Source organism: Ylistrum balloti, unplaced genomic scaffold, assembly GCF_031769215.1.
Source record: "Ylistrum balloti isolate Yb309-2 unplaced genomic scaffold, AGI_CSIRO_Ybal_v1 Utg370230, whole genome shotgun sequence".
NCBI lineage: Eukaryota > Metazoa > Mollusca > Bivalvia > Pectinida > Pectinidae > Ylistrum > Ylistrum balloti.
Window position 1 is genome coordinate 467636 of NW_026782190.1, and position 16951 is coordinate 484586.

The following is a 16951-nucleotide window of genomic DNA, read 5'->3' on the forward strand; positions in this document are numbered from 1 at the left end:
AAGCACATTTTAAAAGTATAACGCATGGTGTTCCGGTCACAAACACATTTTTAAAGTATGACGCATGGTGTTACGGTTAAAATACTATATCATAGGAAACTTTAATGATAGTCAACACGAATTCGATGAAACTAGGGTAAAATATGCTTCATCTACAACCATTAAAATCTTAGTCAATCCAAGACAGAAATGGCACGTTCGAAAAATGAGAATGTAAAATCAAGCGGAACCACCAGGCCTAGCGTCAAAATTAGACATATGGTGCTCCGATAAGACCCATGGTGTGGAAATAAGACACACGGTGTTCCGGTCATGTCCTTCTGTTTTGTTTTGTTTTTTTTTTTAATTTCGATGATTTCAAAATACATAACATAACAATTGTGTCTAAGTGAACGCATGATAGATCAGGCGTTCAGATGTATTGTTATGTAAATCATGCACGAATATTTAAGTTCAATTCCTACATGTGTAGGGACAATATTAATGTTGGAAACTGTGTTAGGAAATTTGGTATTTTTGTCGATTTCTCTGACCTAAACAACCACACTAAAGGAGATTCAATAGCTGTCAGATGGTCTTCATATATATCCTCTGTACTTACACCAATTAACAAATAGCATTTTAAGGATCAAAGCGAACGAATTATGCTTTTTCTGTATTTACACAGACATTTTTCGTATTCTCCACCCACACCGGTATTTGTGTAGTAACGCGTGGATTACCTCTCCCCCGCTTCTCGTTACTCACCAGTGTACACACAACTCCCTGGGATCGATCTCGGGGTGTCGTAGTCCCGGGGCTACCAATCAGAGTGATCGAATCTGATGAGACTGGTATACTGCGTGTTGTGTCCGGACTGTATGGAGGTATACATGTGCTATGTGTCGATAACACTCGATACCGTGTATTGATCTGGACAAGTTTTATTGGAAGAAACTTTGTCGGATTTAACTCGACCTGTGAGAGGCATATACAATCCAGAGTTTAAAAGTTGTATTATTATTTAAATACTGTAGATCGATACTATAGCGAGCCAGGTGTGATAGTTACCTCAGCCTACAGTTCAGACCCGTGCCAGTGTAGCTTGCTGCTGGTATTTTGGTGAACAAAAATCATCCTTTAAATCAATATGTACACGTGCTATCTCGCGCCAAACATGTCGGTGATATAAAGTGGCCACTATGTAACGGTTGGGCAGAGGACGGATCTGTGAGAGCTCATCCTGGATGTAAACACACCATCGTTCCTCCTCCTCCTCTCACCACGTGGGTATAGACGGGACCGGCCCTGACCCCCCAACACATGTTCTCCTCGCGAGAGAACTTAGCAATGTTTGTGTATTGGATGTACGCATGCGCCGAGCGATGATGGCGACACACTGCAATGTTACGGAAGAAAAACACTAGCAACTGTATACTTAAACTGTAATTGAACAGTGGTGCGCGATTTAATGTCGAGGGACAACTTCTCCCCATGGACTATGCACTATGATGTTGAGCTCTGGTGCTGGGTACCTATGGCTGAGCGTGTTTCTGTCGACGGTGAGCCTCTCGGAGCAGACATTGACTAGAGGTATAGTATACACCGTTGTATCAGTGGGTCGAGGTCGCTCCCCTCTTCTACCAGCTTATGGTGTCAATATATCAAACCAGATACACTGCTATAACCACCCTGTTGCATGTATCTTCCATTCAGGAGAAAACCGATTTGTTATAGAGATTTTATTCTAGTCAATGTGCTGTATATTTAGATGGCCATATGACCTGTCGGGTGTGGAGGGGTAGTAGGTTTAGTACATCTTTACGATTTGTGTTGCCTTTGTAACGCTAGGAATGCTGATTATTTCTCCTATTACATGGAGTTACTACCCACGTGTATCAATATAGGCCTGTCTGGGAACCAGACAGCATCTCCGTCAACTAATTCGATCGGGGGTAGGAATTCCACTAAATCAAAACGTCAGGGATCAAAATTTCACTAGTTACGCTGGTAGAAGCACCGTGACACCGTGACATAAGACTTCGATCCATCCCTGCATGTAAATCCGACATGTTGCCTGCATGCTGTTGTAACACGTGTGTGAGTAGTGTGTTCTGTCATGTACGTTGGAGCTGAAGCAGACTACAGACTGACGGATTATCGTGACATTGGCCTCTTACCAGTGTTATCCTCCCCTAAACCTGTAGAGTACCCAAACACGTACCATACCTGTATACCAAATATCACAAGACCCTAGACATACGTACGATAATCTGTATTCACTGACCTACCCCCCCAGACAGTAGAATACTTAAGATGGATGTATTTACACACACACATACACGCAGATCTTAGAAATTAGGATACCTATATACCTAAATTCCGTCAGTACCTAGAAATACATTTACACAAGAGACTTGTAGACCAAACTTCCCTAGACACTAAATACGTATGATACCAGTACGTACATGTACGGTATCTGTAACCTTTTCTCCTCCAGAACCTAGAAATACGTCTGACACATACACCACCAGAGATCCTAGAAATTCCTAAAAATACACCAACCTCCTCAAGAACCTAGAAATACGTAGGACACATACACCACCTGAGATCCTAGAAATTCCTAAAAATACACCAACCTCCTCAAGAACCTAGAAATACGTAGGACACATACACCACCCGAGATCCTAGAAATTCCTAAAAATACACCAACCTCCCCCAAACCCTAGAAATACGTATCGTACAGTTACTTAACAGTAAAACTACCATAGACCTCCCGAAGACACTACAGATGCGTATGTACTGTACAATACATGTGTATCCGTACTTAACTATACATACGCCCAACGCCTGTACACCTACCTCTACACATCCTAGAAATATATACTTACCTGTATACCTACTGTAGACCTCACAAAGATTCTACAAATACGTACCATACATGTGTATCTACCCTCGAACAGACACTAGATATGCATACTTACCTAAATATCTACCCACCAACGAATAATACTTTATTTTTTTTTCAAAAGTTGGTATTAACCAGAAATAGCGTCTGGTCAACAACATGTTAGACAGGAGTGTTTCTCTCTGTCTGTCTTTAGTTTTCTGACTCCTCTTGTGTCTAAACATGACCATGATATTTGGCCTATTAAGTTACTAGAGAACACACGATACAGTGACAGACAAAGTTTAATTCCAAATATTTAACGGAGGACATAACACAGTTTACAAGAATGTAGATTCGATTTACACCAATAGAATGGTACACATTTACTCGAGTCTTGAAATAAACTCTCGTGTGGTTGGCTTTACATAATACAATCGAAAGAAGACATGTCTCCTCTGTCATATATCATGTTAGAGGAGAACAAATATATTAAATGGCGTACACGTTTATATAGCAGGTTTACAATGACACAAAGTGTATAATGATACGTTAATGCGGTATGTGTATTTGTTCGAAAATTGCTGATATGGATGTCAAATGTGCCTGAAAAGGCGGTCATGAATGGACAGTGTACTTGAGGGGACGTCTCTACAGCAATTACAGAGGAGATATTTGGGGGACATTTCCATACTAAATATGGTATAATTTACTATTTGTATTTGTATGCAGAATGTATTCTCATTGAATATGAATTTAATGTACAGTTATTTTGAGGCAGTTTCCTTAAAATATGACGTATCCAAATTTATTTTGATTTTCTGTAGTACAATATACATTTGTTAGAGGGACGTGTCAACATTTAACAAGCCTTCTGCGTGCAGTGTATATTTGTTAGGGGACGTGTCGACATTTAAAATGACTGTTGCGTGCAGTGTATATTTGTTAGGGGGACGTGTCCACATTTAAAATGACTTGCGTGCAGTGTATATTTGTTAGAGGGACGTGTCCACATTTAAAATGACTGTTGCGTGCAGTGTATATTTGTTAGGGGGACGTGTCCACATTTAAAGTGACTGTTGCGTGCAGTGTATATTTGTTAGGGGACGTGTCGACATTTAAAATGACTGTTGTGTAGTGTATATTTGTTTGGGGACGTGTCCTCATTTAACAAGACTGTTGCGTGCAGTTTATATATTTGTTTGGGGGACGTGTCCTCATTTAACAAGACTGTTGCGTGCAGTTTATATATTTGTTTGGGGACGTGTCCACATTTAACAAGACTGTTGCGTGCAGTATATATTTGTTAGGGGACGTGTCGACATTTAACAAGACTGTTGCGTGCAGTATATATTTGTTAGGGGACGTGTCAACATTTAACATGACTGTCGTGTACAGTGTAGTTTTGTTTTAGGGATGTGCCCACACTAGATATGACTATTATGTACAGTGTATTTTTGTTTTAGGGATGTGCCCACACTAGATATGACTATTATGTACAGTGTATTTTTGTTATAGGGATGTGCCCACACTAGATATGACTATTATGTACAGTGTATTTTTGTTTTAGGGATGTGCCCACACTAGATATGACTATTATGTACAGTGTATTTTTGTTTTAGGGATGTGCCCACACTAGATATGACTATTATGTACAGTGTATTTTTGTTTTAGGGATGTGCCCACACTAGATATGACTATTATGTACAGTGTATTTTGTTATAGGGATGTGCCCACACTAGATATGACTATTATGTACAGTGTATTTTTGACTATTATTAGTGTAGGGATGTGCCCACACTAGATATGACTATTATGTACAGTGTATTTATGTTATAGGGATGTGCCCACACTAGATATGACTATTATGTACAGTGTATTTTTGTTTTCGGGATGTGCCCACACTAGATATGACTATTATGTACAGTGTATTTTTGTTATAGGGATGTGCCCACACTAGATATGACTATTATGTACAGTGTATTTTTGTTATAGGGATGTGCCCACACTAGATATGACTATTATGTACAGTGTATTTATGTTTTAGGGATGTGACCGCACTAGATATGGCTATTATGTACAGTGTATTTATGTTATAGGGATGTGCCCACACTAGATATGACTATTATGTACAGTGTATTTTTGTTTTCGGGATGTGCCCACACTAGATATGACTATTATGTACAGTGTATTTATGTTTTAGGGATGTGCCCACACTAGATATGACTATTATGTACAGTGTATTTATGTTATAGGGATGTGCCCACACTAGATATGACTATTATGTACAGTGTATTTTTGTTATAGGGATGTGCCCACACTAGATATGACTATTATGTACAGTGTATTTATGTTTTAGGGATGTGTCCACACTAGATATGACTATTATGTACAGTGTAGTTTTGTTATAGGGATGTGCCGTCACTAGATATGACTATTATGTACAGTGTAGTTTTGTTATAGGGATGTGTCCACACTAGATATGACTATTATGTACAGTGTATTTATGTTTTAGGGATGTGCCCACACTAGATATGACTATTATGTACAGTGTATTTATGTTTTAGGGATGTGCCCACACTAGATATGACTATTATGTACAGTGTAGTTTTGTTATAGGGATGTGCCCACACTAGATATGACTATTATGTACAGTGTATGTTTTGTTATAGGGATGTGTCCACACTAGATATGACTATTATGTACAGTGTACTTTTGTTATAGGGATGTGCCCACACTAGATATGACTACTATGTACAGTGTATGTATGTTTTAGGGATGTGACCACACTAGATATGGCTATTATGTACAGTGTATTTATGTTTTAGGGATGTGTGATTGACAGTAGTCACAATGTATATTTTGTACGAAGGAGATTCCCACACTTACTCTGACCGTACATTCTATGTATAATTAACTTTAGGACCCCAAATATTAAACTTCGTTTATCCTTTCCATAGTTATGTCACGTCAAAAAAGATATACACTTACTCTACAATAAACTAACAATCCTATTATACAAAGTTAGTTTGATTTAATTCCAGTCTATCTTTTTTACTGATGGATGAAAAGATGTGGGCACTCGAAATCACAATTTTATTTTATTTGTATGCTTCAACGTTGTGTTGTTTCTGTAAAACTATCATCAGTGAATGATCTCCATGCTATAGGGACAACCACCGAGACGATGTTGTCCTTGACGTCTTCGGATGGGTCATACTTACCTTACACAATCATATATGTTGAAAGGCGAAGATAATCCTCAGTACATGGGATGTGATGAATCATTTACAGTTTAACATTTTTTTATTGGATACACTGACCTTCTGTCTAATCAAGAAAATTTTGATCCTAACTTTACAAGTCTAAAGACCCTTTTTGAAACTGTTCAGATTTACAAAAGTCTACGTTATCTGAAAGATGTTGGTCTATATTGTAGAATATGACTTACCATTTTAATCTCTAGTGATAATATAACCATTTAAGATTTTTAGCATTTGTCTTTTGCCTTATAGCTCGTTCGATGTTATTTCCTTATGGATCGCTGTACCTTACACCGATCATGGCCCTAATGACATTGTATGTGTTGACGAGCCGTTAAGAACGTAATAATAACAATAACGCCGTGTTCTTGTGTTTACGTAGCGCAGACTCGAAATACCTACCACAGAGTATTAGTCGTATATGTTGTATATCAGAAGGCTATGGTGATCTCCTTATATCTGTCACGAACTCCGGCAAGCTTCGCAATATTTCTTTTCATCTGTAGTTCTACATTCTGTATCTTGTCATGTTTTCTAGACAGGTACGCTGGTATCGTAAGACTATTTCCCTGTATTAACTGATATACATGTTTTTGAATGTTTCAACGCTACCTTGGTTGACTGTAAATAGCCAAGTAAACCGTAGTATTGTCATGTTCGACCATCGTCGTAATACATGTACATAGTTTTTGAAATTTAATTCGTTATCAAAACATTTAAAAACGTTTTTGTTCTTGGGTTTGGCAGAATTTTCTTGCTTACAGAAATACCATGTGACAAGGTAGCTATGAACATTAGATAATTGACTGACCTTACGACTTACTTTTCCCCTAGCTGCTTTGATGGTCGGTGACCTATATACAACAAATCTAAGAGAACATTTTCAAACTTGAAGCTTTATTTTAGTATTTTTGCTCAAAATAAATCAATAAAAACCAATAACTAATTGAATATTTTTACTTTTTAAATGGTTTTCATAAGAGATAAGATATTTTAATAGTTCATTATAACATAGTTCTGCTAATTGTAAATCAGTTTCAGATACTCAGTTCACATTTGAAGGAAAACATTACATTTTATTTTACACTTTCCTTACAAAAATGTTTCTCGATCCCCATGGTGATATGGGTGGTTGTAGTATTGAAACATTCCTTGTTGTTATTTCACTGTTAGTCTCTCAGTGGAAAGACAAACTTTCCAGAACAGAATGACTCTAACTTATTCCATCTTTCTGTCCGAGAGCTTCCCATCAATTGTCCAGGATTGTAGTCTTGACAGTTGTATCCCCTGCAAACTCGTTTAAGACATTGATGGGGATTACTTTGATGGAAACAGTTCAACTGATTTAAGATAGATCCCTCTGATAGTTTAGCAAAGACACATGATGTACTTACTGACACTGGATGTTGACGACTTCCTTTATCTAAGAAAATAAGGAATCGGTGGTCAGTTTTTAGGTGGTCAAGGATGACCCTTGTATCATTAGGCAACCACCGTTCGTAAAGGTGTGACTTATTTAACACATATAATGTTTTAATTGTGTTAGTGACTTAGTGATATTAATGTGTTGGATGATTTCCACCTGGTAATGATGCATGTAACCACGTTAATTATTTACAAAACTCTAGTTATGTCCTTTATTGTCGGCATCTTCTTGTAATTTTGAAACATTGTCAGAAGATATTAGGCTGGACCCGGTGTAATTTTGAAACATTGTCAGAAGATATTAGACTGGACCCGGTGTAATTTTGAAACATTGTCAGAAGATATTAGACTGGACCCGGTGTAATTTTGAAACATTGTCAGAAGATATTAGACTGGACCCGGTGTAATTTTGAAACATTGTCAGAAAGTGTTAGGCTGGACCCGGTGTAATTTTGAAACATTGTCAGAAAGTGTTAGGCTGGACCCGGTGTAATTTTGAAACATTGTCTGAAGATGTTAGGCTGGACCCGGTGTAATTTTGAAACATTGTCAGAAAGTGTTAGGCTGGACCCGGTGTAATTTTGAAACATTGTCTGAAGATGTTAGGCTGGACTAGGTGTGACACTTTGTACTTCTAGTAGCCAGATTTGTATTTACTGATGAAATGATGATAAGTCACGGAATTCATTTTGTAGGCGACAGTGGTTAGTTATTCTTATGCTTGAATATTTCTCCAGAGAATATTTTCTTTATCGATCTTTATTGTCTAAATGGTTCCAATCACTCAATCATATCGCCACACCTTTCTATCCAGTGATATCTTACAGCGTCCATTTTGATATTTTATCATGTTTTTTGTGGGCACATTATGACAGTAAAGTATGCTCAGTACTTGCAAAATGGCACGGATTTCTCAACGTCGTTAAAGTATATATTCGCTGTCTGAATGAAGGATTTTAACACTACGTTTTACTCTTAACATAACATGAGTGATTACTTTTTAATAGTGTTACACGTGACTTAAATGGTATTGACAAATTCGCGTCTACATCGCTGTCATGTTGGGATCGTGTGATTGTGTGGGAAACATGACAGTACAGAGGGGATATATTGTATGATGTAGGGATCGTGTAATTGTGTGGGAAACATGATAATACAGGGGGATATATTGTATCATGTCGGGATCGTGTAATTGTGTGGGAAACTTGATAGTACAGGGGGATATATTGTATCATGTCGTGACCATGTAATTGTGTGGGAAACATGATAGTACAGGGGGATATATTGTATCATGTCGTGACCGTGTAATTGTGTGGGAAACATGATAATACAGGGGGATATATTGTATCATGTCGGGACCGTGTAATTGTGTGGGAAACATGATAATACAGGGGGATATATTGTATGATGTCGGGACCGTGTAATTGTGTGGGAAACTTGATAGTACAGGGGGATATATTGTATGATGTCGGGACCGTGTAATTGTGTGGGAAACTTGATAGTACAGGGGGATATATTGTATGATGTCGGGACCGTGTAATTGTGTGGGAAACATGATAGTACAGGGGGATATATTGTATGATGTCGGGACCGTGTAATTGTGTGGGAAACATGATAGTACAGGGGGATATATTGTATGATGTCGGGACCGTGTAATTGTGTGGGAAACATGATAGTACAGGGGGATATATTGTATCATGTCGTGACCGTGTAATTGTGTGGGAAACATGATAGTACAGGGGGATATATTGTATGATGTCGGGACCGTGTAATTGTGTGGGAAACATGATAGTACAGGGGGATATATTGTATGATGTCGGGACCGTGTAATTGTGTGTACAGGGGGATATATTGTATCATGTCGGGATCGTGTAATTGTGTGGGAAACTTGATAGTACAGGGGGATATATTGTATCATGTCGTGACCATGTAATTGTGTGGGAAACATGACAGTACAGGGGGATATATTGTATCATGTCGTGACCGTGTAATTGTGTGGGAAACTTGATAGTACAGGGGGATATATTGTATGATGTCGTGACCGTGTAATTGTGTGGGAAACTTGATAGTACAGGGGGATATATTGTATCATGTCGTGACCATGTAATTGTGTGGGAAACATGATAGTACAGGGGGATATATTGTATCATGTCGGGATCGTGTAATTGTGTGGGAAACTTGATAGTACAGGGGGATATATTGTATCATGTCGTGACCATGTAATTGTGTGGGAAACATGACAGTCAGGGGGACTTGTACAGGGGGATATATTGTGTGGGAAACTTGTGTGGGATATAACGTGACCATGTAATTGTGTGGGAAACATGATAGTACCGGGGGAAATATTGTTTGATGTGGGGATCGTGTATTTGTGGGGTAAACTTGACAGTACAGGGGGATATATTGTATTGTAATTGTGTGTGGGAAACTTGATAGTACAGGGGGATATATTGTATCACGTGACCGTGTAATTGTGTGGGAAACTTGATAGTACAGGGGGATATATTGTATCATGTCGTGACCGTGTAATTGTGTGGGAAACATGATAGTACAGGGGGATATATTGTATCATGTAGGGACCGTGTAATTGTGTGGGAAAGATGACAGTACAGGGGGATATATTGTGGTGTAATTGTGTGGGAAACTTGATAGTACAGGGGGATATATTGTATCATGTCGTGACCGTGTAATTGTGTGGGAAACTTGACAGTACAGGGGGATATATTGTATCATGTCGGGACCGTGTAATTGTGTGGGAAACTTGATAGTACAGGGGGATATATTGTATGATGTCGGGATCGTGTAATTGTGTGGGAAACTTGATAGTACAGGGGGATATATTGTATCATGTCGGGACCGTGTAATTGTGTGGGAAACTTGATAGTACAGGGGGATATATTGTATGATGTCGGGATCGTGTAATTGTGTGGGAAACATGACAGTACAGGGGGATATATTGTATCATGTCGTGACCGTGTAATTGTGTGGGAAACTTGACAGTACAGGGGGATATATTGTATGATGTCGGGATCGTGTAATTGTGTGGGAAACATGATAGTACAGGGGGATATATTGTATGATGTCGGGATCGTGTAATTGTGTGGGAAATTGATAGTACAGGGGATATATTGTATGACCGTGTAATTGTGATGATAGTACAGGGGGACCGTGTAATTGTGTGGGAAAGATGACAGTACAGGGGGATATATTGTATCATGTCGTGACCGTGTAATTGTGTGGGAAACATGATAGTACAGGGGGATATATATATTGTATTGTGTGGGAAACATGATGTACAGGGGGATATATTGTATGATGTCGGGATCGTGTAATTGTGTGGGAAACATGACAGTACAGGGGGGATATATTGTATCATGTCGGGACCGTGTAATTGTGTGGGAAACTTGATAGTACAGGGGGATATATTGTATGATGTCGGGACCGTGTAATTGTGTGGGAAACATGACAGTACAGGGGGATATATTGTATCATGTCGGGACCGTGTAATTGTGTGGGAAACTTGATAGTACAGGGGGATATATTGTATCATGTCGTGACCGTGTAATTGTGTGGGAAACTTGACAGTACAGGGGGATATATTGTATCATGTCGTGACCGTGTAATTGTGTGGGAAACATGACAGTACAGGGGGATATATTGTATCATGTCGGAATCGTGTAATTGTGTGGGAAACATGACAGTACAGGGGGATATATTGTATGATGTCGGGATCGTGTAATTGTGTGGGAAACATGACAGTACAGGGGGATATATTGTATCATGTCGGGACCGTGTAATTGTGTGGGAAACATGACAGTACAGGGGGATATATTGTATCATGTCGTGACCGTGTAATTGTGTGGGAAACATGATAGTACAGGGGGATATATTGTATCATGTCGTGACCGTGTAATTGTGTGGGAAACTTGATAGTACAGGGGGATATATTGTATCATGTCGTGACTGTGTAATTGTGTGGGAAACATGATAGTACAGGGGGATATATTGTATGATGTCGGGACCGTGTAATTGTGTGGGAAACATGATAATACAGGGGGATATATTGTATGATGTCGGGATCGTGTAATTGTGTGGGAAACATGATAATACAGGGGGATATATTGTATGATGTCGGGACCGTGTAATTGTGTGGGAAACATGATAGTACAGGGGGATATATTGTATGATGTCGGGACCGTGTAATTGTGTGGGAAACATGACAGTACAGGGGGATATATTGTATCATGTCGGGATCGTGTAATTGTGTGGGAAACATGACAGTACAGGGGGATATATTGTATCATGTCGTGACCGTGTAATTGTGTGGGAAACATGACAGTACAGGGGGATATATTGTATCATGTCGTGACCGTGTAATTGTGTGGGAAACATGATAATACAGGGGGATATATTGTATCATTTGGAAAGATTGTATGGAACTCTGTTGTGTAAAGAAAACATGTCAAAAATGACTACCGTGTACAATATGTTGACAGTTGTACGTGTTCTGGAGACATAGGTCCAGGACTATAGATACAACACGTGTCTGTCGTATGTAGTACCTTTTGTATATATCCTTATTGCATGGCGCCAGTTTTATTTCGATCGTTTGTTAAATGTGTCATGTTGATCAATTGATATAATTTCTTTCATATTTTGTGCAAAGCGCGAAATTTAATCAACTCTTTCATTTTGAACTTTTATGTACTATTCTCGTCAAGTTTTCTAACGCAGTGAATTGAACGCTTCGCACGTTCTTTATAAACATCTGTGGAAAATGACAAAGGAAAGGATTGTATGTAAAGGTAAATAAAAGTAGAATGACACAGGTAATACAATACAGTATATACTTACCTAGTGTACATACACAGTTATATCAAACACTTCTACACTCCAACAATGTCCTCTCTATTGAGATTAATATTTGAGTATATAAGTGTCATATTATACAGGACGAGTGTGCATGTCGGTTTGTTATTAAACGAAATCGCTGTTCAGGTACACAATTATGATTACACGGTAAAATAGTCCATTTACTGTGACGTCTAATAATGATTTGGGAGGATACCGTAGCAAATACTCTGGCTGTTTGTTTACAGAAATTTTGTCTTATCCAGCCACTGATTCCTGCAAATGTCGATACAGACAGATTTTACTTTTTGGGCGTCGTAACGACGGATTTTGTCTTGTGGATTGACGTCGTTTCTGATTCATCGATATGATGCTTTCGTATACATTAAGACGGGTTGTGACCTAACGTACATTTACATTTCAACGTCCGTGATCGATTCATCGTCACCATTTGTTGACTTGTGTTAGACTTCACTTTGTCGCTAATGCTCAGACCATTCCATGTCCACCAATAATAGGACAAACTAATTGACACTTATATAGTGCTATCACACTGGAATGCTATTAACATAGTCAAAGTAGCATGATACTCCACCTACTTACATGATATTATCTAACTTATCATTCATAACCGCTCATTAAATTTTAAACGTCAAGCGATGAGCAGCAAGTTTTATAAACTTATGTTTGTCTCGATAGGGGAAAGAACCGTTGTCACTTACTCTTGGTCAGATGCTTAACTGTCACGTAAGGCGTTAGGGAGATGAAAAGTTATCAGGTTTACCCTGTATGAACCCGCCCTTCCGAATTGGGATGTATGGATGTCTGTCGTGGAATTATAGACATGTATACCGTGTCAGGATACTTGGATATAGATTTTAATGAGCCGAGCTTGTATTAAATGATGCTTGTAAATACTAGGAATAACGCTTCCGTTCTTTCCCGGGTGTACCATTTGGTCTTGCCCCCTTCCCCCCTTCACACATACACCCCTCCCCACCTCATTCCTTTCCGAGTACTTCCGATAATCTTCGTTTTTCTTAAACCTCGTTACTTCCCGAATATTTCCGGTAATCTCCGTTGTTATTACCCCCTCGTTACTTCCCGAATATTCCCGTTAATCTCCGTTGTTCGCACTCTCTCGGTCGGTACTTCTCAAATATTCCCGGTAATCCCCGTCGTTTTGGATCGATCACTAGACGGAACAGCGATTATAACACGTGATTCACTTCACAAACTTGTTCTCTTGTCGACATACCACTTCAAATTCCGTCTTATTTAACACCGCTGGAGTTATCGGATCTGTTTGATTTATATATATAATACTTCCACTTACTTGTCTACCTCTTACAAACACTTGTATCTCAGATAGTATTTGTAGAACAGCTGGAAATAATAACTCAAAACATTTTAGGGTATTTCACAAAAGTGGAGCGCAAAAAAGAAATTGTACCTGAAAGGTACCAAGATACCTGTTAATCACTGTATGGTCATGAGTGCAATATATTCTGACAATATTGATATTTTCAAAAATTACTAAACTTTTGTAAAGAACGATGCTCTTGAAGTGTAAAAAAAATCTATTCAAAATTTCATATTGACTTGACATTAGCTACAGTTATATTGACTTGACATTAGCTACAGTTATATTGACTTGACATTAGCTACAGTTATATTGACTTGACATTAGCTACAGTTATATTGACTTGACATTAGCTACAGATATATTGACTTGACATTAACTACATTAATATCAACTTGATACTGACTCAATAACAGGGGTTATATAAAAAAAAATCAATAACGGGATGTATAAGGGCAAAATCAATAACAGATAATATATAAATATACAAACTCAATAATTTAGAATATCATAACAAAAGATATCAGATGATACATCAAATAGATACATTAAGAGCACGGTATACGTAAAGCACGAAATACAACGAAACAGGCTACACAAAACGTCAATAATAGGGACACGATCATCATCAAATCACCAAAACAAGTTACTTCATCAAGAAGATTCACTAATCAACGAGTTCTGTTGGGTGTGAAAATGTTTATACCAGGTATATCCCACTACACTTCTGGTGCTTGTTCCTGTCACTTCATACCATAGATCTGACGCCGAAGCTTGTCCCGAGGATCCTCTGCCACTAATGTATTAATACAGACCGTTACTCTCTAATTGTCTGGCATTTTGGATCAAATGCGTTGACAACTGTCCGAGGAAATCCCACACGTGCTCGGTTGGGTAATACTGCAAACCCTAAGAACGTCTATATCACTTCTTGCTGTAGATAGTCTTGCAGTAACCGGGCTCTTTGTGGTTTGGTATTGTCGTCTATTAGGATAGGCGAAATGCAGAACAACTAAAGATCGGAGGATCTGATCACGGTACTTCTGCAATTCCATCAAGGACATACAAGCGGAGCTTACAGTTGAAGAGAAAAGCATCCCCAAACAGTAATATCGCAATCACCAATGTTATTTTGCCAAGAATATGATTTTGATAGTACGCCGTATTTCTCGGTCTCAAAATACGGACACTGCCATTTGTCGGATTTAGTAAAAAGCAGTTTCCATCAAACAAGTGGACATTTTGCCATGGCCTGCCATTCCATGCGGAGTTGCCCGTTGTTCAAACTTCTGTTGATGGTACGCCTTCTAATGCAAACATCGGCGTTCCACTTTCTTCTGAACATGTTGGCAGTGATGAAAGAGGCTTACCTTGCCGTCTAGACAGATGTCAATTTCCTCTATCTATTGTCTTTCGAGGTCATGACAACAAGCCCGGTTTGGTTCAGACGCTACAATAGCCAAGATGTAACAAAACGGCTGAAATTAAAACATTGAACCTTTATGTTATACCACTTTGAACCATCCCAGAAAGTTGCCTTCTTTAGCATTTGCCGATTTTCGACGTGTCATCTAATCTAAATACAGCATGAACTCGTGTATGCTTTACCTGTAATACACGTGTAAACTCTGCTTTGGTGGCAAAGCAAACTTGTGTTTTGTTAGAGTACGGGGAACCCCAGTTCAATCCGTGTTATCGTTAATTTGCGTGTATCACTTGGTGGCATACGGCACCAAACACAAAAGTGACACTGCAAGGAATATGACAAGCTTTTTACGAAAGGAAAAATCAATTTTGATTAAAATTTTCACAATGAAATTTATGGCCTCATCTTATGGCCAAGTATATATTTGGTTTAGAATGATGTAATGAGTTCCCTCGGTGAGTGGTTTGTGTCTACCGGTACAGGTATTTAGAGACATCGTGAGGTCAGGTGTAGTGGGTATTTGTTCTTTGACTTTATTTAAATAATCCGTGACATCGTATTATAGGGACCTTCATGTGTATTGATGAACTCGTCAACAAGGTCGTCACCTTTATACGTATAATTCCAAGGGTGTACACTAAGTGTATGTAAGGATTCTCCTGTCTTTTCGCTTTTTATGTATTGACGGCGCATCCTTCTTGTGTCCTGGCGGCGCATCCTGTATTTCGGCGCACTCTGGCTCGAGATGAGCTCTTATTTCCTGATTGTGATGGTAATGGCCTCGTGCGCTATAGAGGAGCTGCCAGCCAAGGGTAATGTAATCCAATATTTCTTGCTCTAACTATCGTAATTCTTTTAATCGTGACCCACAAGTGTGAGCGATGCAAAATGTCTATCCATTACGGTATACCTGTAAATATTCTGTCAGGTGTGTACCGGTTTCATCCCTGACGTAATGTTGGATTAATGCTATCATTACGACACCAGGACAACAGGTACTCTGACAGTATCTCAGTTTTAACATCGGTATCTTACATCTATCTATCATCCACTAACGGTATTACCTTATTCACATTCTCCATTATCTTTATAACCAAAGTAAATTATGTCGTATGATCTATTAATTATATTTCAGTCTATCCCGGACAGGGTCAGTTTTGGCATTCTGATAAGATAACCAGTGTTGGTAGTAATAGTTATGTTGTGTAAAACGGTCTATTTTAAATTAAAAGGGTTTCGGGATTTACATGTATGGTGCGTCCTGCTGTGTAGCCAATATTTGCATCTACGAACATAATCATAATAACGTTTTAGTGGTTACACGTGTATTGACTCCCTGTATAAATCTTACTTATACTAGACGGTATACATCTGGCGGTTCCCATGTTACCAGTCTTTGTCCGAAACTGCTTTTGATTATTGTTTCCAATTACATTTTATATCTTTTGAATTATCCTTTATCGGTTCTTTTTATAGAATTATGGATATTACAGAATTTCTTTGATATACAAGAATGCATCCTTGTGTGCCGGCGTCTCATAGGAAATCCTATGATAGATTCTTCAGAGACGTCAGTCTCGGTATAACATCTAGTAACTTAGTAAGGTCTGTCTCGTCATAATATCACTAGTTACTAGTAACTTCTGTCTCGGTATAACATCTAGTAACTTAGTAAGGTCTGTCTCGTCATAATATCACTAGTTACTAGTAACTTCTGTCTCGGTATAACATCTAGTAACTTAGTAAGGTCTGTTTCG

The 16951-nt window shown here is 38.6% G+C and overlaps 1 protein-coding gene across 1 annotated transcript in view; it reads left to right on the forward strand.

Moving 5' to 3' along the window:
- Window positions 1–929: 929 nt before the first annotated feature.
- Window positions 930–16951, forward strand: part of LOC132551980 (acetylcholine receptor subunit beta-like 1) — a 41486-nt gene continuing 25464 nt past the window's right edge. The window contains exon 1 of the mRNA XM_060216123.1: window positions 930–1572. Within this exon, the coding sequence (XP_060072106.1) occupies window positions 1488–1572 (85 nt within the window). The 5' untranslated portion in view covers window positions 930–1487. The remainder of the gene's footprint in view (window positions 1573–16951) is intronic.